The sequence below is a fragment of the Lycium ferocissimum genome, chromosome 11, assembly GCF_029784015.1.
Source record: "Lycium ferocissimum isolate CSIRO_LF1 chromosome 11, AGI_CSIRO_Lferr_CH_V1, whole genome shotgun sequence".
NCBI classification, from domain to species: domain Eukaryota; kingdom Viridiplantae; phylum Streptophyta; class Magnoliopsida; order Solanales; family Solanaceae; genus Lycium; species Lycium ferocissimum.
The window spans coordinates 14,080,772-14,104,177 of NC_081352.1; the positions used below are offsets into that span (position 1 = coordinate 14,080,772).

Sequence of the window (23,406 nt, forward strand, 5' to 3'; positions counted from 1 at the left end):
ACACGGTTCGTGTCGGATTTTTCAAAAGTAGTGCACAAAAATGGGTCATCGGAAAATACACACACAACAAAAGAGAGTGTGAAATTCAGATCTCACACTAATGATGATAAATTAAAAAGACATGCTATGTTGCTCGGACTCTTTAAAAATGTCACAGGATTCGTGTCGGATCCTTCAAAATATAGTGCATTTTTGGAGGATCTGACAGGGGTGCGCGACAACATTTTTGAAGAGTCTGAGCAACATAGCATGTCTGTTTTATTTATCATCATTTGTGTGAGATCTGAATTTCAGACTCTCTTTTTTTTTTTTTTTTCTCGATTACCCTTTTTGGTTTGTTATTTCAACTGCCTGACTTTTTGTTGTTCAAAATGGCCTTGAATCAGCTCAAAGCAATCAACTTTCTAGTATAAAGTTTCTTCCTTTTTTTTTTTTCTTTTTTTTTTCATTTTCATTTTCCAATGCAAATTATTAGGTTTTCAACTGTTCATTAACTGTTATTGTGAGATCTGGATATATTTTTAGCTAATCTAATTTTCTATTGGCCATAATTTTTTTACTCTTTCAACTGTCTATTTTTTGTTCAATGGCTTAATAAATTAGCTCAAAGCAATCTACTTCTTAGTATAAAGTTTTTGTTTTTATTTTTAATATGGAAGGAAAAGTTTTTCTTGGATCTTTCCCACTGCAAAACTTAGGGGTTAAACTGTTCATCTAAGTACTTCTTTTGAGTTTTACCCAAAAAAAAAAATCAATAAACATTTTTCTTTTCGTGTTTAAACGAAATCTGAATTTGAGCTATATATCTGTTTTTCTATTGGCCATAAATTAACTACTCCTTCCACTGTCTGAAATGTTTGAATATAGCTTAAGTCAGTTCAAAAAAATCAACTTTCTAATGTAACGTTTTTTTTTTTCCTTTACTTTCTGTTTTGTATATGTATTGGAATGATTTTATATTGATCTTTTTCATTGTAAATTTAGGTTTATTTTAGCTGGTCAACTAACTGTTTCTAGCCAAAAAACTGCTTCAAAAGGCAGAAAAAAATAGTGAGTGCGAGGCACAAAGGGATATTGTATATATAGTGCAATCTTTATTACAGATTTATCTGATAAATCCACTTCCAGATCTGTTCCCTTTCATGGATTATTAGTTATCAAATATTTGAATGGGCCTTTAATTTTTCAGTTATTCTTTCTAGGGTTCGGAACAGAATAACATGAGAATTTTAGGTTTATAAATTTAATATAAACTTGGTATACATGTAGTCTACATTTTAACAACTCAAGGAGTTAAGTTGTATATATTAACGGTGTTTTTTTTTTTTTTTTAAGTTAAATTAACTCGTAGCATGCTGGAATTTTCCTGACCTTAATTTGTTTGAGGCTGAGGCATTGTTATAACCGGCTATATTACTTTATTTTTGGGAAACTTACGTAAATGTATCCTCCGGCCAACTAGTTTACCAACGTGGCCGAAATATACACTACCTATACACTCTGGTTGTAGATGTTGTATATAGGTATGTATATTATATGTGTAGTGTATGTATATTATATGTATAGTATATTCACATTTAGTATAAAATATACACTACCTATGCACTATGTACATATTTTGTAAACAAGAGGGTGGAATGGTATTTGAGTATAATTTTTCCTTTATTTTTCAGGTTACCATATTAAACTTGCTAAAAATTTCTTTTTTCACCTTGCTTGGAAAAGTAAACTAGTGTTTTAGTAGAACTTAACCTCATGATTTAAAAAATCTATACACAGTAGCACTGCATAAAACTTAAGCTCTTTGATCAAATGTACCCCAATCTTTTGTAATCTTATTTCTCGAAACAAAAGGAATAAAGGGCTAGGGAAAAATTCTCTCGTACATGCAGATCTGGAGATGAGCTTTTTGTCATAACTTTAATTTAATTTGTACCTCTCCAAATACCTTGGAATAACCGGATAAAACAGTGTTCCCCAGCTTTTACACTTATCCCTTGATGTCCAAAAGGATCATTACTGAAATCTTTTCAAGAATTAATTATGACAGAACTTTAAATAAAATTTATTAAAGATAAGCTCGTGTGGAGGAGGATGTTAGCTGCAAGAAGATCGTTATATTTTAATGACCATTGGTTACCTCCCCAAATACCTTGGAGTAACCAGATAAAACATTGTTCCGCAATCTTTTCACATATTTTGGAATCCATGAGAGAGAATTTTTAAATAAAATTGTCCTCTTTCTGTGAAAGGAAATTAATTAACCATCAAAATAGGTTTTTTTCTTTTTTTCTTTTACATATTCTTGTGGTGTCTTGCAAAATACTCCCTGGGTGTGGATTATCCAAATCCATATAAGGAGATCGAATCTTCCATCCCTATACTAAACACACCCACCCCCCGCCCACCCCCACCCCCACGCTAGGTCTGGACATATAAAGTGTGAAAAATTTAATATGGGGGCCCAACATCGGTAAACTGTGAATTGAAATGGGCCTAAATCTGATATCATGTTAAGAAATTGATCTTGGGTCTAACTCAATCCAAAAGTTTAGTTCATAGGGTGAGGATTGTCCAAATCTATATAAGCATAGGAGATCAAATCTCTCATCCCTAGCCAATGTGAGACACTAAACAATTTTAACTCACTTTAGCTCATAAAAATAATCCTAAAATAGTTATCACTTTAGGAATTTAATATTAAAGTTGGTTATTGTTTTCAGCTATGTCCTTAGTATTAAAGAAGATACATGGTATTTAGGAAAAAACAATCAATCTACTTAGTAAACTATCCCTTGTATTTTTTTAATAAGCATGAAATGAGCTAAAACAACAGTTAAAATGGAACGAAGGGAGTCGTTATGAAGCTAACCTCCACATCTCTTTTGGTAGCTCTTCAACAGAAAACAAAAAAAATAACTTCCATATTGTAACTGAAAATAATAAGGTTTACTTGGAGACTAGAGTCGACTTCTTGTTTGCATAAAAAATTATGACATCCTCAGGACTTTAGGAGTTTGAGATTATTAAGCTACAGGCAATTTAAATTGAGGCTTTTTGGTAAGTGAAGGATAATTGTTTTGTTCGCTTAGAATGTTAGTACTGCTTCCTTGATCATGTCTTGTCTATTGAAAGTTTTTGGATAGCACACGTAGAACTAATTTGCATACAGTTGTTGACTTGTTGTTCAAAGCGTAATTAGAGAATTATTGGTTACTTGAATGAAGGTAAAGTACTTACGTATTTACATCAAATTAAACAATTTATCTTATGGCAGTTATAAATTAAAATGGTTCTTGAAGGAATTCCTGGGAAACCCTACATTGTGACCAAAAAAAAATAATCCGGAATGGAATTATTTTGAATATCAATTTATTCGTGAAAAACCTTCTCCAACAATTTAGGTACTAAATTGACTTACAGACTTACAGTAGCCTGTCACTGTCTAGTTGCTCTGTGTCTGCTCTTTATAGCTAGTCGCCATGATGTCTCATTATTCTGTTTCTAGTCAAATGTTATATGACTTATGCATTACATTTTTAAAAAAATCGAACAAAGAAAGTAAATACTTCATTTATGTTATTAAGGTGCTTATTTCCAAGAATTGTTCATAGATTTCTAGTTTTGTTTCTTTTACTTCTTTGTTGAATGATAGTTTGTGTTACTTCGATATTCACGGAAAGTGCAAATGCGTATGATCTTGGTGTACACTCTGCAAATCTTAATATTCTAAGTTGGTTTTGCCTTTATGTATCAGCATGCTCAAAACCCTTGAAAGGTACCAAAAAAGCAGCTATGGCACATTGGAAGTGAGCCGATCTGTCAAAGACAATAATGAGGTAACTAAATCCAAAAGTCTTAATGTTCCCACCACCTAAAATCAAGGGTAGATTTTGATTATTTTGCTGCAATAGGCTAGGGTGTATTATGTTGCTTGCTATTACACTTCCCCATATTTTGTTGCTCTTTTATTGCTTATTTGACTGGAAAAACACAGTTTAATTCTTTAATTACTTGCTTTCCCTTTCATATTCCATTTGCAGGAGATCTTTTATAAGGAATACTTAAAGCTTAAAGCCAAACATGAGTCATTGCAGCGATATCAAAGGTAATAAAAAGTATTTCATCGTGAGTTGATAAGGAATTTCATTAATAACTGGCACTTTGGCTCTAGTATTCTTGTATTGTAAATTCTCTGCAGGAAATAGTAAACTTTAATGTTTAAATGTCTAAGTTCATATGTTTTTAGCATTATCTAGAATTGTATCATTAATTCAAAAAAAAAAAAAAAAAAAAAATCTAGGTTCATATGTCCCGTTGTATGTGATAGGTTGCATGCATTTGTAGTTTCAAGGTGGCCAAGGTCATAATATATGTTTGAAACCATCTAGTAGTAATTAGTCCACATATCCATTAACACCTATAAAATTTTAAGAGTGAAGTAATGGTACAAGCGTACTTTATTTTATTCTCTCTTGTTTTATTTTCTTTGTGACCCATATGATTATTCACGTGAAAAGGAGGTGTGCTGATGCACCAGTAAGGAGGTGTGAGAGGTTAGCTATAATGGGTGTTAGGATTGTAGAGGTAGACCGAAGAAAAATTGGGAAAAGTGGTTCGGCAAAACATGTGGGCGCACCTTCTTCTTATTGAGGACATGATCCTAGATGGAAAGGTTTTGAGGTTAAGGATTAGGGTAGAAAGTTAGTATGTAGCCGCGTGTGGTAGCACCTTTATGTGGGAGAGATGGGGGGCTAGTTCTTCTTCTCCCTTTCTCCTTATTAGTAGTATTATATTACTATTTAGTACTTGCGTAATATCTTTTACTTCGTTATTTTTGTTACCTGTTGCTTTTGGTTGTGTCTATCTTGCTAGTTTGCTACCATTATTTTTTCTTTCTACCATGTTTTGGTAATGCGTCGTTGTGCCGAGGGTCTACGGAAACAACCTCTATACCCCACAAAGGTAGGATTACTTGTGGAATTATACTGGGAATGTTATTGTTGTTGTTGTGGTGCCCCATATGATATATTTAGAAGAGTCCCCAAGTATTCCAACATTCTGAAGCTCACTAACATACTTGACATTTTCTTTGACAGACAACTTCTTGGAGATGAATTGGGGCCCCTAAATATGGATGAGCTTGAACAGCTTGAACATCAACTCGATACTTCCCTAAGACATACACGATCCACCAGGGTAAGCAAAGTAAAAATACATATAGACCCATCAACAAAAGCAAAAAACAGTACTATTTGACAGCAGAATATGCCATACATGACTCATAGATGACCAATTTGAGTCATAGTGAGATCAATCTTCCATGACAACCATTTAAATGTCTGTCAGTCAGCATAACTTAATGAAACATTTTAGACTAACAATTCTCTCATTTGGCCTAGTAATAATTATATTAAAAAGAGTTAAGGGTCAAAAACACACCTCAAGTATCGTTTTTTTTGTTTTTTTTTTTAAATTTCCTACCCAAACTATCAGGGTGAGAGTTTCCTATCTAACTATCACCAACTAGTTAGCAAAACGTAGGAAACGTGAATAACTGATAGTTGAGGTGTGTTTTGCTAACTAGTTGGCGATAGTTTAGGTAGGAAACTCTCACCCTGATAGTTCGAGTAGGAAACTGGAAAAAAAAAAAAAAAGCGATACTTGAGGTGTGTTTTTGACCCTTATCTCAATTAAAAGTGAAACTCATTTCAGGCCAAGATTCAAAACCGAATAAAGACTAAAAAGTTTATGTGGTTTTTTTCATTTGCCTAAGTAGGTGTTTGGCCAAAGATTCCAAAGATTTTTCACTTTATTTGGAATTTATGAAGTTGGAGTTGTATTTGGTCATACTTTCTGCGAAGAATATTTGGAATAATGTTCATGCTTGAATGTACTTAAAAGACAACTACAAAAATGAAGAGTGGGTTGGAAAACAGGCCATGAGTTGTTTTCCAAATACAAAATACGACTTTAAGTTGAATTTGAAATTTCCATGGTCGAACACTGATTTTCAAATAAAGTGAATAATTTTTATGGCCAAACAGGTTTTGATAGGCAAAATTATACTAGTGGAGATCACAATTGATACTCTATTGAATACTAAAAGTGTGCAAGTTGGCAAGGCACCGCTGTTATAAGAAGAAAGAAAAAGATTACACAATTCTATTTCACATTAAAAAAAAAAAAAAAAAAGTGATTTTGACTAGGTCAGCGGATAGTAAGCCAAATTAAAAGAAAATCTGAAATGGTTGAAGTGGTATACCTTCTTTAATTTAAGTATTCCATCTCTTTTGGCTGATTTCAGACACAAATGATGCTTGACCAGCTTTCTGATCTTCAAACTAAGGTAATTAAATTAACCCATGTTTGGTTCCTAATGTCCTTGGATAAACTTCACATGCGTGTTGCTCCATTATTCACTTATTTCATTCACAGGAGAAGTTGTGGCTTGAGGCAAACAAGGTTCTTGGAGGAAAGGTTGGGTAGACCATACTTTTCATTCTTGCACTTTATCTAGGAAAAAAAGTTTAACTATATCCCTCTACTTTATCAAATATCTTAATTTTATCATTCGTTGTACTGTAGAGCATTCATATTTTACTATTACCAGATCACTCATAGGTGTTCTTTGACTTTAAGGAAACTCTAACATGGACGGTGGATTCCATGTATCAAATACTTCGAGAAAACGGTCCAAAATTACGCTCTATAGTTAACTACTATGAGTTAAAAATTAAAGCTCAATTAGTGCCAAGGGCAAATACTAACTTTTTTTTTTTTTAATTCCATCCAGTTGAGTATCCTCAACATGGAATGGGGGGTTTGGCCTTCACCCCTATCCTCTTTATTAATCAAAAACTAATTTACAAGAGAGCATATGAAATTATCGAGATCAGTTCATAAGATGAACTTGAAGTTCATACATAGTGAACTGAGATTGAGAGAATTAACTTGGAAGAGAAGAAAGGAATTTTGTTCTTCATTTAATTGAGTTAGTTACAAATGAATGGGATATATGTAGTGGTGAAGTGAGATGCCAACTGTACGTAGCTGGCAACTCACCACACGTGAATATCATAACAAACTAACCGACTATAACTAACTTTTGAACTAATAAGTGCACTCCCTGATATACACTCAATATACTGGATATACTGCTTGATATACTACTCAATATACATCATATTCCAACACTCCCCTTCAAGCTGGTGGGTGAAAAATATGAAGAACTACTAGTTTGGATAAGAGAAAATGATGTTGAGCAACTACCAAGCCTTTGGTAAGCAACTTTGCGGCTGCAACTTTGTGTTGAGATATGTGGGATGAATTAGTCCACTTTTGTACCTTTCTCTAACAAAATGACAATCAATGTTATTTAGTTCATTCATGAAATATGGGGTTACATGCTATTTGGATAGCTGCTTTGCTATCACAAAAAACCTGTATTAATAGAGAGACTAAAACTTGCAAATCCTTGAGTAATTCTAGCAACCAAACAACTTCTGAAACTGCTGAGGCCATTGACCTGTATTCTGCTTCTGCTGAGCTTTTGCTAACTATATGTTGCTTCTTAAACTTTCATGAGATTAATGAAATGACAAATCTTGTAACTGATCTCCTAGTGTTGGGGCAAGCAGGCCAATCTAAGTCACAAAACACAGACATCTCTGTAATAGCATTTCTACTCAGTAATACACCTAGTCCAGGTGACTTCTTCACATATCTAACCACCGTCAAGGCTGCATCCCAATGTGACTTCTTGGGAAGTTGCATGAATTGGCTAAGTACTTGTACTGCAAATAGGGCTGGGCGTTCAGTCGGTTCGGTTCGGTTTCACAAATTCGGTATGGTTTTTCGATTTTCGGTTTGTAAAAAATGGGAACCGAAACCGAACTGAAATAACTTCGGTTTAGTTCGGTTTTTGCAATTTCGGTTCGGTTTATTCGAGTTAGATATGGAAACTTTCCCACAGCCACAAGTAGGCGTTTGGACAATTTCAAGCAATTTTTAACAAACATAAGCTAAAATTAGAGCAATGTTTTCTAAGCTCAGAGGAAACAGGAAACAGTAACAGTATTAGTACATCTGAACAGGAGCAAAGCCGTCACATATAAAGAGACCAGAAAGAGACATACAATATATATATACATATATATAACACAGTCACAACACGGACCATACATTAGCTAAAAGGGCTACTAATTGGGTTGGATATTTTATTTTGGGATTGGAATTTGGGCCTCTTTAGTTTATTATTTATGGGCAGAAGCCCAATATTATATATATATAAAATTCGCTTGTTAAAATTCGGTTTTTTTCGGTTTATTCGGTTCGGTTTAAATTTATAAGATTTCAAAAACTCGGTTCGGTTTTCGGTTTATGCAAAATTTATGCAATATATATATATATATATATATATATATATATATATATATATATATATATAAAATATGTTTCAAGAAAAAAGTGGCTTGTTAAAATTCGGTTTTTCGATTTAAGGCTTGTTAAAATTCGGTTTTTCGGTTTAACCGAATTAAATTTTGCATAAACAGAAAACCGAACCAAATTGTTGAAATCTTATAAATTTGAACCGAACCGAACCGAATAAATTGAAAAACCGAAACCGAAATTAACTTCGGTTCGGTCGGTTTTTTTCGGTTTGAACTGAAATATGCCCAGCCCTAACTGCAAAGCATATTTCTGGTCTAGTTACAGTAAAATATATCAGCTTTCCAACTAGTTTCTGATAACTTCCTGCATCTATCAAGACTGGATCATCTATTTTCTGCATTGCTTCATCACCTGTTTTCTTCACTACTTCATCATATTCCACAAAAGTCAACTTTATATTTGCTTCTAATGGTGTAGAAGCTGGCTTAGAACCACCTAGGTCAAGCTCAGTAATCAACTCAAGAGCATATTTTCTTTGATTGAGTAGTATTCCATGTTTAGACCTCAACACTTCTAAAATACTTCGGGATTCCCAAATCTTTCACCTTGAACTGACTATGCAAGTAGCTCTTTGTCTCATTAATAAGATCTGTGCTGTTGCCTGTTATGAGCAAATCATCTACATATATCAGTACTATTATCAGATTTCTCTTTTCCTTCTCAGTGAACAAAGAATGATCACGAGTACTTTGTGGGTATCCTGCCCTCACCAAGGAAATGGTCAACTTATTATTCCATTGTCTTGATGCTTGTTTGAGTCCATATAGTGATTTCAATAGGTTGCACACTCTCGTATCCCCTTTCTTGTGAAAATCTTATGGAAGTGACATGTATACTTTCTTATCTAGATCACCTTGGAGAAATGCATTAGTGAAATCCATTTGGTATAACTCCTAATCATGAGATGCTGCTATACTGATGACTGTTCTAACAATAACCATCTTGGCTACTAGTGAAAAAGTCTCATGATAGTCCAATCTTTCTCTTTGTGTGTATCCTTTTACTACCAGCCTTGCTTTGTACTTGTCCACCTCACCATTAGCTTTCAACTTGACTTTGTACACCCATTTAGAACCAATAGTATGCTTTCCTGGTGGCAAAGGAATCAGTTCCCATCTGTTCTTTTCTTCCGGTGCATTCACCTCCTTTTGCATTGCCTCTATCCATAAGGGATCACTAGCAACATCCTTGAAGTTCCTAGGTTCCACTGCTGCAGAGAAATATCTCAGATACTCCTGATAAGTGGAAGCCAAATGAGAATATGTAATATGGTTGAAATAGGATATGAACACTGTCCTCCTGGTTTAGGTGCTATAACATAATCATTATGCCAAGTGGGAAGCTTAATGGTTCTGCTAGGCCTGACATGTTGCGGTTATGCATGTATGATGGGCATCTGATCATCTAATGCTTCATTCTGATGCAGAAAAGCCAACTCCATATTGTCCTCTAGTGCTAAGGGCACATCTATAGGAACATTTGCATCATCTGTAAGAGCATCCTCTGATGGTGTTGCAACATTGTCCTCAGGTGCTATGACATCATTCTGTGGCATGGCAGTATGATCATAGGAAAAGGTATATTAGGTTGAATAGTGATAGTTGGAGCATGAGCATGCTTGGCATGATCCTCAGAGATAGAGGAGGGAAATAAAGCATTGTCATGGTCCTCATAGCCTCCTTGATCTGAAATACTGTCACTTAAAAACATGTCTTCAACCTGTAAAGTAGTGTTATCATGCTTGAAAGGAAAAACCGATTCTCTAAATGTCACATCCCTACTAATGAACATTGTTTTGGAAGCCAAATCATAGAGTCTATATCGCTTTTGAGTTTCTGAATAACCAATAAAAACAGCTTTTCTTGCTTTTTCAGCAAATTTGTCACCCGTAGGTAGTTTGCTAGCATAACAAAGACAACCAAAAACTCTTAGGTGATCTAAAGATGGTATTATCCCAAATAGAATTTCATAAGGACTCTTGCCTGCAAGGACTTGTGAAGGCAACTTATTGATCAGATATGTTGCTGTTCTCACACAATCAGCCCAAAAACAAATGGGAACTATACTTTGAAATCTCAAGGCTCTAGCAACCTCAAGTATATGTCTATGCTTCCTCTCCACAGTTCCATTTTGCTTTGGTGTATAGGGACAACTACTTTGATGAATGATACCATGTGAAGCAAGTAAATCAATACACTTAGAGTTGAAAAATTTTGTACCATTATCAGACCTTAATACTTTAACAGTGTTGCCAAATTGTGTTTTTATTAGACATTGAAAATCTTGTAATACAGTAACCACTTCATAGTTAGATTGTATCAGACAAATCCAAGTATATCTACCAAACTCATCCACAATAGTGACAAACATATGCCTTTTATCATAAGTAGGTTTCTTATAAGGTCCCCACAAGTCTAAGTGAACTAGTTGGAAACAAGCATCAGATTTGCTTTCACTAACAGGAAACTTCAACCTATGATGTTTAGCTAATAGACATATTTCACAAAACTCTTGAATATTGTCATCAGCCTTAAACTTCAGTGATGCAATGTGATTCATTGCTCCTACAAAAGGATGGCCTAGTCTCATGTGCCAAAGTTGTCCATCTTTATTGTGAGAAACTAAAGAGTCGCTTACGTGGTGACTTTATTTGACCAGAGTCATGTAAAATGTACAGTCCATCCCTTCTCTACCAATCCCCATTACCTTGGCATTAAAGAATCCCTGAAATACACAGAAATCAGGTTAAAAAAAACTGCACACACAGTTCCTTTGTGATTTTTGAGACTGACAACAGGTTGAACTTGAAGTCTGGCACATGCAACACATTTTGAATAGTGTGACCACCTAATATCATAACATTTCTTGCATGTGCTATAGGTGACTTGTCACTATTCGGAATTTACACTTTGCTACTTTATTGTGCTCCTAGGCTTCTAAGTGCAATTAGAAGCTTCATGCAAGGTGTAATGTGGTGTGATGCACCTGAGTCTACTATCCATTCATATGCTACAACATTGGCTAAAAAAGAAGAGATACCTGCCATGTTTGCTACAAAGTTGGTAGGTGCAGACTCATCTAGCTTGTGCAACACTTCCTGATATTGCTGTGGTGTGAATAATCTTCCACTTCCATGTTGTGATCTACTTGATTCAGCAGTAGTTGAATTGGCAAAGGGTTTGTCTTGACATGCTTGCCCATTCTTCATTTTGCTTTTGAAATCAGCAGGATAGCTAACAAGTCTGTAACAATCTTGAGTTCCGTGTCCTTTATAACCACATTCTCCACATGGTGGTCCTAACATTGGTCCTTGCATTGGTTTTCTGTATCTGTAACCTTATGTTTTACTGCTGGCATAGTCAATGGCTCTCTATGTGCATCAACCACTTCCAGAGATCTTTGACTCTCTTCTTGTGCGGTTATTGCATATGCTTATTCACAGTCACACCAGTTTCTTTTGCCAACAGATTACTCCTTATTTTACTTTAACTCTCATTTAGTCCCATAAGAAATTGTATTAACCTTTGAGACTTGAGATGATCAGTGGATTGTTTGGATTCTTCACAACAAGAAGGTAAGGGAACCATCACATCCAACTCATCCCATAACTCCTACATCTTAGTGTAATAATAAGTAACTGAATCATTGCCTTGTTTCAAATTGACAATTGCTAAACACAAATGATAAATCCTCGTAAGGTTAGATCTATCAAATCTCTCTCTAAATTCCTTCCAGATCTTTCTAGCACTAGCAGCATACATAATGCTAGGTATCAATTCACTAGACACAGTACTACCATCCATGACAATACTATTGCATCATATTTTTCCCATAACTCTTCTAATTCACCTTTGTACTTACTTTTTATGCAAGTTCCATTTATGAATCAAAGTTTACCTTTTCCCCTTAAAGCTAACTTCATTGATCTACTACACAATGTATAATTTTTTAGTCCTTTAAGTTTTGTTGGAATCAAAACAAGTCCAGGAACATCAGATGGTTGAAGATACAAAGGATGATGGTGATCGATTGTTGCTTCTCCTGCAAAGTTTGCGCTTTTTGCCATGTTTGAGCTTTGTTCAAGCTTTGAATTGTTGTTCTCCAATTGAGTTTTATTGATTCAGATGGTGATACTATACTACATGCTCTAATACCATATAAAATTATCGAGATTAGTTCATAAGATGAACTTGAAGTTCATAAATAGTGAACCGAGATTGAGAGAATTAACTTGGAAGAGAAGAAAGGAATTTTGTTATTCATTCAATTGAGTTAGTTACAAATGAGTGGGATATATGTAGTGGTGAAGTGAGATGCCAACTGTACACAGCTGGTAACTCACCACACGTGAACATCACAACAAACTAACCGACTATAACTAACTTTTGAACTAATAAGTGCACTCCCTGATATACACTCATGGTCGCTCAAAATGCCAACCTGAATTCTTTCCTTTTTTAAACCTAAAGGAGACAACATTAAGTTTGTCCATTCTCAGGGGTCCTTTAGTGACATCTGCTACCTCTTCTTCTCTTGAATATGTTTCGTCAATATCTCCGAAAGTAGCATATCTTGCGAGAGAGGCATGAGCTACAACATTTGCTTCCCTGCAACAGTGCATGATTTTCCAATCCCTGTCTTATCTTCTTCTAGCTGTTGTTGATTGACTTTTAAGTGTGAATCCTTTTGATCATACTCACCACCACTAAGCTGTCTATTTCCAGAATGATGGAGGGTTAGTGTCATTGAGACCAATCAATGTCATGTAAGGCTGCTTGCAATTTACAAGAGTTGTTAGCAGAAAATTGGGTACGGAGATTTAGCAAATGCCATTAACATCCCACCATTTTCTTTCCTAACAATTCCTCCTATTCCAGCCAACCCACGTCTAACCATGAAGCTGCGATCAGTATTTAACTTCAAATTATTGCCTTGTGGTCTTGTCCATTGGACCAAGATGCTATCGATCCTTGGTTTGTAATTTTCAGCAAGTAGTCCATCCCCAGCGAGTGTCCATTCTACTGAACTTCTTGGAAATAGCCACCTGCACGTTAAACAAAAGTACCACGGATGATAAAACTACATTAGTATAAATAGCCCAAAGTATGACGGATGATAAAACTAAGATATTTCATATAATTGAGGGTTTTTTTTTTTTTTTCCTGTAGTGCATTGCTCCTGTTTCTTTCAATTTCCGTGTTTCATTCCTTTTATGCTCCAAATAATTCATCAATTCTACCTTCGATCTAATCATAATGTCTTATGCGTGGATCTTCATCACGCTGCAATGATTAATAGGTGGAAGAAATTTATGCTGAGAACAACATTCACCAAAACTGGGGAGGTGGTGAGCAGAGTGGCAATTACAGCCAGCAGCATACTCAAACTCAGGGTTTCTTTCACCCTTTGGAATCCAACTCTACCTTGCAAATAGGGTAAGCTTTTGATAAACTATACTCATATATTACTCCTAGATTGTGTTGCAGTAGTTTTAACTATGTAGAGGGACTAATGTATATTGAAAGTAGAAAGTGTTCATCTACTATGATTTTTGACTCGAATTATCTATTCGGTTAAACAAAGCTTTAAAATATGTATTAATGCTAAATTTATATATTATCAAAACACAAGGATATAGATAGACAGGGTGCTCAACCGTCTACTGTTTGTGGAACCAAACACTACTCCCTTCGTCTATTTTTACTTGTCCATTATACTAATAATAATGTTCATTTTTACTTGTGCAGTTTGGAAGACCAAGAGATAATTTTCCATTTTATCCTTATTATTAAGTACTATATTTATTTTCAATTCATTTCCCAACATATAATAATTGGCGGTGATATAGTAAAATTATCATTTTATTTATTGCTTCTTAAATGGTATGTCAAGTCAAATATGAACAGGTAAACATGAATGGAGGGAGTATTTATTTATATAGGAAACTAGTAATGCATAGAATTATTTTGATGTAGCAGCCAATATCAATAACAATTCTAGATAGTTGAGCACACATGATTTGAAGTCTTGTATTCATCACTCTAAAAACAATAACAGTGGGTGTTATGATACTGACATTCACTCACTTAAAAACTTGAATGCACGGCTATCTACATATCCTTGATTCCAAATGATTTTCAAGTACTTATATACTGATAGTATAAAAGATTATTTCTACTATCCGTAATGTAATTTAACGTATCATAGTATAGGTTAGTTTTTACTTATTTTCACAAAGTTATCATTAATGTTTATTATAAAGATTTACATATAATTATCTTATAAACAATTTAATTAAATAAATATCTTTTACAATAGCAGGAGCAACCTCAATTGCCGTACTCAGGCGCCGATCTCTAGAAGCTTCTGGAATGTTTAATTTGTATGGCCTCAGTGATGAGAATATTTTGTATAACATAAACCCTTCTTTTATTTATTGTAGGTATGATCAAGCTAGTTCAAGCCAAATAACAGCTGTAACCAGTGGCCAAAACGTCAGTGGTATAATCCCAGGTTGGATGCTGTGAACGTCACCCCGGTATTAAGCATGTAATATCATAAGCAAATAAATGCAGTTTATTCAACTATTTGAGGACAGTAAAACTTTTCTCTTACTGTAGTTTCTTATTTATTTAACGTAGCTGATAATACCATAGTGAATGGCGACATCAGTTTAAAAGATATGTTTCTTACATGTTGTTCTACGATGTTTTATTAACCATATGTGATTTGGAATATTTTTGTGACACTCTCTGGCAATTAGAAGTGAATGTGTGACTCTTTATTAGAGTGGCATATTACTTTTTGTATTTAACTCATCCTTGCAATACATCGATAATTGATCATGGTCCTTTTGACCCTTTTATTTTTTTTAATTTAAGACCCACTAAGCCATGCTTAGTGTGATGTATTTTATTAATAATAAATAAGGTCTAAAAATCCATTTAGGACCAAACAGCCCATAAGTTCCGACAAAAGGAAACATCAAACAAAATCAGCGAAAAACAATCTAAACCCTACTCCTCTAGACCCTTCAGCTTATCTTCCTTGTTGACTGCCAATTCATCGTCTTCAAGCTCCAAATCTGGTGCTAGCAGCCCTCATTGATGAAGATATCTTAAGATTTCAGCTTGATAAGCTCTAATTTACTCAGGGACGACTGATTTCCACCATTTGCCTTCTCTGTGTTGAACTGATAGATCCGCCATGAAACTCACTTAAAGAAATTGAATTTGTAACAGATCTTAAAATAAAAACCTGCTATTATCTTGATTCCAGCTCTGTTTGATGTGACCTCATCTTGCTTTGAATTTGGTGAATCCTAGTTTTGTGATGAATATCTCAGCTTTTGAGGGCTGAAATATATGTTTTCCTCATCTGTATGCTTATAGATATTGCTTATAATGTCTAAGTATGTAGCACTTAATAGCCTTTGGTTGACCCCATTTATGTGCCCCTCAAAGCTCTCACCAAGGACATGGTTAACAACCATCGGGAGTATGCCTCCAGACTCTAAAGTGGACTAACTAAAACGATATGTAGCAATCACTATGTACTTTCCATGAGGAGAATCATAAGCTCATAGGATCCCAAATTTCTCTCAATTCAAACTCAAAATTCCCTTTGGAAGTGTTGTGATTTCTGATCTTCATATATTGTTAACTCTTCAATAGAATGAGCCAAAGGCTAATACCACACGTTGGAGAGTTATCAATATTTGAATCAGATTGTCACTTCACATTCCATTGGGTCCTCCATTCCTAGCATTTATGATTCTCAGATTGGGTACCTGATGCTTGTCCAGGTTGAGAATTTTTTTTCCTGCACCAGGCAACTCAGAAAAGCTATAAAATTTTGATGTACCTGCAAAATCAAAAGCAATGTTAGATAAAAAATCAGCCAGACTATTTCCCCCCCTATATGTATGTTGTATTATCACATTAAACTTCTCCACTGCTTTCTTGATTCTCCCAACTTCTGTGATAATACACCATGCTGCTTGCCATACTCCTTCAATGATATTCTTTAGCAACAATGAATCAGTCTCCAAGATTAGGGGATGGATCTCCTGTTCCACACAGTACAAACCCTCCAGAATTCCTCTAGCTTCAGCCACTACGTTGGTTGTATCGCCTATCTTTGCACATTGTGCATAAACCAAGTCTCCTTCCCAATTTCTTACACAAAAGCCATAGGAACTAGGTCCTGGATTTCCCCTTGAAGCCCCATTTGTGTTGCATTTAAACCACCTATTATAAGGGAATTTCCAGTGTACAATCTTGGAAATTATAGAGGGATTATAATTCTCCAGAAAATCAATTTATGTGATATAATTTGATTAAGTACCGAGTTTAAGAAAGAAATGAACACTTCTAAAATTTGTGGTCTAAAATAAGTCATAGATATTTGTGTGATTGTAAATCATTTCATTAAGGTTAAAATGAAAAGTTTTAAGTTAATGTATTTCTAAATATAGAAATGTATCATTCTGTTTGAGACAGACTCAAAGGAAAGTGTATCACATAAATTGGAACGGATGACATATGTACATATAACTTTATTTTTGGATCGGATGTATCACAAAGCTTATATTTTGAGAAGAAAATGGTGAAGATTTTCAAAAAATTGCACGGATTGCCCTTCATATGGATTAGTCTTTAATTTTTTCCCCTACTTCTCATTTAATGAAAATTTGTGGGTCAAAGAACCATTATTCGCGTGTCTACGAAACTAGAGTTTCGGGTTCGAACCCCAACAGAGTTAAAAAAAAACAATCTATTTTGCAAGACAGGATTTTCATAGAAAAGATGCCTTAAGGCATAGTTCTGTAGGATAACTTAATTTCTACAGAACTATGCCTTAAGGCATAACTTTACCCCGAATAGGTATAGTTTGCTATGAAACCTTGTCTTGCGATTTTTTTTTTTTTTTAGCTCTGTCGGGCATAAATTTACCTCGAATAGGCATAATTTGCTATGAAATTTTGCCTTGCAATTTTTTTTTTTACTCTGCTGGGGTTCGAACCAAAATGTCAGGATATTTTCGGCCACTTTTTTATTCGAAGGGAAAAAAAAATTAAAGACCTGCAATTTGAGGACCAAAATTAAAGACCGCCCCGAAACAAGGGCATTCCTGCCAATTGCCCGAAAATTTTCCTAACTGGTTGGGTCGGGTAAGATTTTGATGTTTTTGTTGGGCTTACGTGACTTGTTATGGGTGATCAAAAGGACTCTTCCCAATTTTTATATGGGAAATCTACATGGCGTGACAAACTAGTAGTAGTTAACTATAATTAGTAGTTGTAGTTTGCATTAATTACTTCCCATAGCTAAAAGTTATATGTTAATGACACTTATTAGCTATTAAAGTAAAATACATAACTCTGTCCTCCTCCTCTCTCTTTCTCTAACGTCTGCTCTCTCTCTCTCTCTCTCTCTCTCTCTTTCTCTAACGCCTGCTCTCTCTCTCTCTCTCTCTCTCTCTCTCTCTCTCTCTCTCTCTCTCTCTAACGTCTAGTTTTGTCTTACTCTCCATCTTCTCCGGCGAGTCTAACAGCTGCTGCCGCCGCCGTTGCCGTCGAATCTAACCCTAGGGTTTTGGATTGTTAATAGCTCGTTTGATTTTTGTATGGATCTGTGTTGATTTGAATGGATACGACGTCGTCTTCTTCATCAATGGCAAAATACAATCGATAAATTGATACGACAATCGTTTTGCAACCGATATTACTGTTTCCCTTTATCAATTTTTGTTCTTTATAAATTGTTTTTTTTGGCCTGAAAGGATATTTATATTAGTAGTACGATGCCGAATTCTAATATTTCATAATAAATCTCTAGCATGTTTAGTTTCTGACTATCTATAAGCTTTTGTTACTCCTAAGGGCTAAAATCAGACATTTGATTAAATTCATGGTTAAATATGTTTTGTCTAAGTAGGCGTTTGGCCATGCGATTGAAATCATGATTTTATATTTTGATTTCAAATCAGCATTTGTTTATAAAATTTGTTCAAAATTTTAACTTCAATTTCGTATCATGATTTCAAATCCCAAATTCTCCAAAAAGTGGATTTGGGATTCCAAATCATGATTTCAATTTTTATTTTTTTTAATGTAAAATTTGACCCATAAGTTTATATTTTGTGAAAAGAAACTCATCATTTTATATTCAGAAAAAGGGGCAAATATACCCTTCGTTATACTTTGGGTCCAAATATATCCCTTCAGTTATACTATTGGCTCAAATATACCCTTCATCCGTTAAAATTGTCCACCTTGGACATCCTATCCTATGTGGCAGTGAGACCTGATGAGGTGGATGCCACGTGGCATTACCACCTCATCACCCCTAACCCATTTTACTCCTCCCCTTTTCCATCACTAAAATTTCCACCGCTCCACCACCATGGCCACCATATACGTACCGCCCTATACTCCAGGCACTATGGAATCATCCTGCTGGCCCAAAGACCAGTGAGATTTTTTTTTTTTGTTTTGTTATTTTTTTTAATTTTTTTTTTTATTAATTGTGCACTTTGCTTAGGTTTAAATCTACTTTTTAAACCTTTTGAAATACATGATTATAATAGCAGATTGAATTAATTAACAATTCTTCTAGAAAATCAAATATTTTTGTTGGGTGTGTGTGTCAATGGCGCCGGTCAAAAAACTATGAACTCAGTCAATAGAAAAAAAAACTTTTTTGTGAGTCTACGTTCTAGTACAATGGTTTTACATTACAATTACGTTAAGGCCATTGTTGATTAAAGACTAATGCCGCTCAACTGATTTTTCTAGAGTTATAAGTATATGGAGTTATGGTGGTGGAGGTGGTAGAAATTTTAGTGGTGGAAGAGGGGAAGAGTAAAATGGGTTAGGGGTGATGAGGTAGTAATGCCACGTGGCATCCACCTCATCAAATGTCACTGCCGCGTAGGATAGGATGTCCAAGGTGGACAATTTTAATGGATGAAGGATATATTTGAGCCAATCGTATAACTGCAGCTGTATATTTGAACCCAAAGTATAATGAAGGGTATATTTGGCCCTTTTCGATTTTATATTTTCTAAAAAAAAAAAAACTCTCATGTTCGACATGAAGAGATTTTTTTTTTCTTTTTTTTTTTCAAAATTGTTTTTTTATTACATAGCGGGGGAGGGGTAGGGGAAATAGGGGAGGGGATTACAATGTGGGGATTTGAATCCTCACCAACAAGGTAAGAGTTCATGTAGTCAACCAACTGAGCTATTAGATCCCTACACGTGAAGAGATTGTTTGTACCATGTGGAAGGATTATATTAAAGAATAGCTAGTCACTACTATTGTTGATTTTTTTAAAGTAAATCTTTGTAAAATTATATGTATTTGGAAGTTTGTAATGACATGTAATCGCGAGCATTTATTTATCAAAAGAATATGAAGATACGTAATTTATTAATGTAGCTTCTTGGGATATTCCGATACCTTGTTTATGATCTATGATTTTCTCATTTGATAAAATTATATAAGTGTTCCGAATTTTTTTTATAGTTTTCACAAATTGTGGGGTTTTCATATTTATGAGAAAAAATACAACGTTAAAAAATCCTAATTGGATAAAATTTCAATTTCAAATCAACATAATTTCAAATCATGTCCAAATAAGCCCTAATAGTACAGGGACCAAAACAACAACATTTAAATGCACGGTTTTCCCTTCAAATAAACTGGTCTTTAATTTATGTCCTTCAAATGTGGTGTTCTTTAATTTTTGTCCTTCAAAATCGAAATTATGTCTAGCGGGACATAAATTCTTTAAGGAAGCTGACATAACTTGTGGATATTATGATGCGTAACTTATATCCCTCTAGACATAAGTTCGATTTTGAAGCGAAAAAATTAAAGACTTAACACAAAATAGGGACAGTGGTGCAAATGATCCAAACAACAATTGTGAGCCAAACTTGAGCTTTCACAATAACTAGGGAAACACATTAAACCTCGTAGAGTCTTTGTCTCTACTCCATAGCAAAATCCCAACTCCAAGAGTTCTAAGTTTTGCCAAAACGGAGCAAACCCACAAACCGAGATTCAGTTTTGCCAATGCCAACCTTCCTATAGATCTCATCACTAAAATCTTGTTAAAGCTTCCTGTGAAATCCCTCTTGCAATTCAGATCTGATTCAAAATCATGGCTTTCCTTAATCTCTAGCCCTGAATTTGTGAAGACCCATTTTTTATTATTCGCTTGTAACAAGAACTATACCCACCATGGAGTTATGGTTAAGGTTTCTGATGATAACCATGATGTCAAGGACTACATTCACTTAGTGCTTTACTTTGCGATTCTGTAACTGAGGCATTTGACTTGGATTATCCCGATAAAGATCCCGATGATTACCCTTGTCTTGTGGGTTCTGTTAATGGAATGATTTGTCTTTCCATCAATCTATTACACAGATTAGATGACTTGTTTCTATGGAATCCATCAATTAAAAAATATAAGAAGTTGCCTAGCTATAGCTCAATCTAAGCCGCCATTACCACGAGGATGAACCTATTGATTTCAAATTTGGTTTTGTATATGATGAGTTGCAGGATGATTAAAAGGTAGTGGGTGTTTTCCCTATTCATAGATATGGATGCCTATGTCGTTTTGAGGTCAAAATATATAGTCTAAAAGGTAATTCTCGGAGACGTGTTAATGATTTTGAAGGTATTGGATGATTATGCTAAGTTTGTGAATGGGAAGCTTCATTGGCTTGACAAGCAATGGAACATCATTTCTATTAATTTGGCTAATCAGAAATAGGCAGAGGTAGAGTAACCCTGTTGTTTTAAAGGATGTGGATTTTTGCTGCTAGGAGTGTTTGGGAGTGATCTTTCTGTGTTTTGTAATTATGCATGGACTTATACAGATGTTTGGGTTATGAAGGAGTATCGGGTAAAGGAATCTTGGACAAAGATGTTTATTATTAAGTCTCCTGAAGATTCTACCTGACATATATGTAATCCCACCAATTTAATGTCAAATGAAGGTGAAATTTTGCTTCAGTTTGGATCACATTTCACAAAATACAATCCAAAGAATGACTCGATCAGATATCTAGATGTTACTAACTTAGCTCAATTTCTTGAGGTGGAAATCTATGTCAAGAGCCTAGTTTGTCCCATTTAACAGAAGAAACCACAATGCACCTGTCACGACCTAATTTGCCTAAGCTGTGTGGGCACTTACCTCTCCATACCTCGGTAAGCGAACCCTTAACCCAACTATAGTTAAAACATAAATAACTTAAATTAAGCAATGGAATAGCATAAATACATAAGTCTCACGATATATATATATATATATACATAAGTCTCACGATATATATATATAGGTAGTAGAATCGTGCGGAATAACAATAACACCTCCAGGGTCTAGTCTAAGTAATACAAAAGCAATCTAAGAGGGAAATAATACAAGTCTGGGATAATAATACATAAAGTGTCTATGTCTCTAAATAGAATAGGACATAAAGATAGAAAAGTCTTCAAGGCAACGAACAACCATGCTCACCCGGGAAACTCATGATAATCTTTAGCGATTGTCGACCACGTGTAATCAGAATGGATCCAACTCGATACTCGGCATTCATAAAGGAATGCGACGAAGTGCGAGTGTCGACAAAACAACGGATTGGTAGGCATCATCGACCGACTAAGCATAACTAACACAATCCATAAAATAAAGCAGATAAGCAGACAAACCAACAAGTATAAAAATGTAATCGAATCCAAGTACACATCATCGCCTAAGGGAAGCGTCTAATCCCAAATGTGCCAGTCTAAATGTATCAAGTCTGAATCCAATAATCACAAGTATAACATCCAAACATCTCAAAGTCAAGCCATAATGCAATGCAATGCAATAGTGTATGAATGCAATGCAATGCCATGCAAATGCTGTGTACACATGTACTCCGGATGAAAATATCGACATCTCGGTAGCACAACCCAGTGTGACTCGCGAAGTCTAAGTACCACCCGTCTCGAATCTTTGCCCACGGGGGATTCTCACCGGCACCACTCTGGAGGACCTGCGGAGTCCATGCACTCACTTAACCAACAATTCCGGAACTAAAATCGGATATCGGCCATCTCTGTAGCACCCCGTTGGGAGGATGCCACTTAACAAAGCTAATCAAACTTACTAAGTTAAAAATAGTTTCAAATAGATAAAGAGTTCAAGTATACCAAAAAGTATGTAAGAAACTAATTTAAAACATAGTATTTATAACTCATTAGCGGAAGGCCACTATGAATCAAAGTTCAAAATACAACATCTCAACATAGTAAAATCTCATAAAACCCACCGTAAAATGTAGATATTCAATTAGGACAAAAATGGAAAGCACCTATTTTGAGTTAAATCAACACTTTAGAATTCATCAAAAACGTAGCAGAGAAAATATTTTTCATGCTACAACATCCAAGGCTCATACCAAGAATGAAATTCAACTCCCAATCTCAAATACAAACTTGTTAAGTTTTCCAAGTTCAACATAAGTACTGAATTTAAAATAGTCAAGTCATTCAGCAAAATCAAGTTACAAAATATTAGCATCATGACCCAAACTTCATTTAAAAGGGCATATCTAAGTGTATCACATGGATCACGTACAGGTCCCCAAAAGTACACAAATAAACATGCTCATGCAAATGTGATCTTCATCTAAGCTTCCAAAATAGTCTACTTCAAATGGCCATCCTTAAGTCTCCCTCGGAACAACACCTACGATAGTAACAAACTATCGCTAAGCATAAAGCTTAGTGGCACATAAACTTAACTAACATTTCATATAAAAAGTATGCTATGTAAGGAGTACAAAAATAAATTCTAGAAATAAGCATATCAAAGTCATCATCAAGTACTTAATGAAGGTACAATTGTTTCAAGAGCATCAACTATCAAATAATAAAATAGTTC

At 34.8% G+C, this 23,406-nt stretch overlaps 1 protein-coding gene and 1 pseudogene across 3 annotated transcripts in view; both read left to right on the plus strand.

The window, feature by feature from the left end:
* Positions 1-15,304, plus strand: part of LOC132037005 (agamous-like MADS-box protein MADS2) — a 15,725-nt gene extending 421 nt beyond the window's left edge. The window contains exons 1-8 of one of the 3 annotated variants that reach the window (XM_059427440.1): positions 769-900; positions 3,758-3,839; positions 4,044-4,108; positions 5,100-5,199; positions 6,308-6,349; positions 6,439-6,480; positions 13,753-13,889; positions 14,897-15,304. In XM_059427440.1, coding sequence (XP_059283423.1) covers positions 854-900; positions 3,758-3,839; positions 4,044-4,108; positions 5,100-5,199; positions 6,308-6,349; positions 6,439-6,480; positions 13,753-13,889; positions 14,897-14,981 — 600 coding nt within the window. In that variant the 5' untranslated portion in view covers positions 769-853 and the 3' untranslated portion in view covers positions 14,982-15,304. Of the gene's footprint in view, positions 1-768; positions 901-3,757; positions 3,840-4,043; positions 4,109-5,099; positions 5,200-6,307; positions 6,350-6,438; positions 6,481-13,752; positions 13,890-14,775 lie in introns of those variants that run through there. The other 2 variants (XM_059427439.1, XM_059427438.1) reach the window with 2 other exon arrangements.
* A 3,968-nt stretch (positions 15,305-19,272) lies between these two features.
* On the plus strand, positions 19,273-21,612 carry LOC132038056 (F-box/kelch-repeat protein At3g23880-like; annotated as a pseudogene).
* Positions 21,613-23,406: the final 1,794 nt, after the last annotated feature.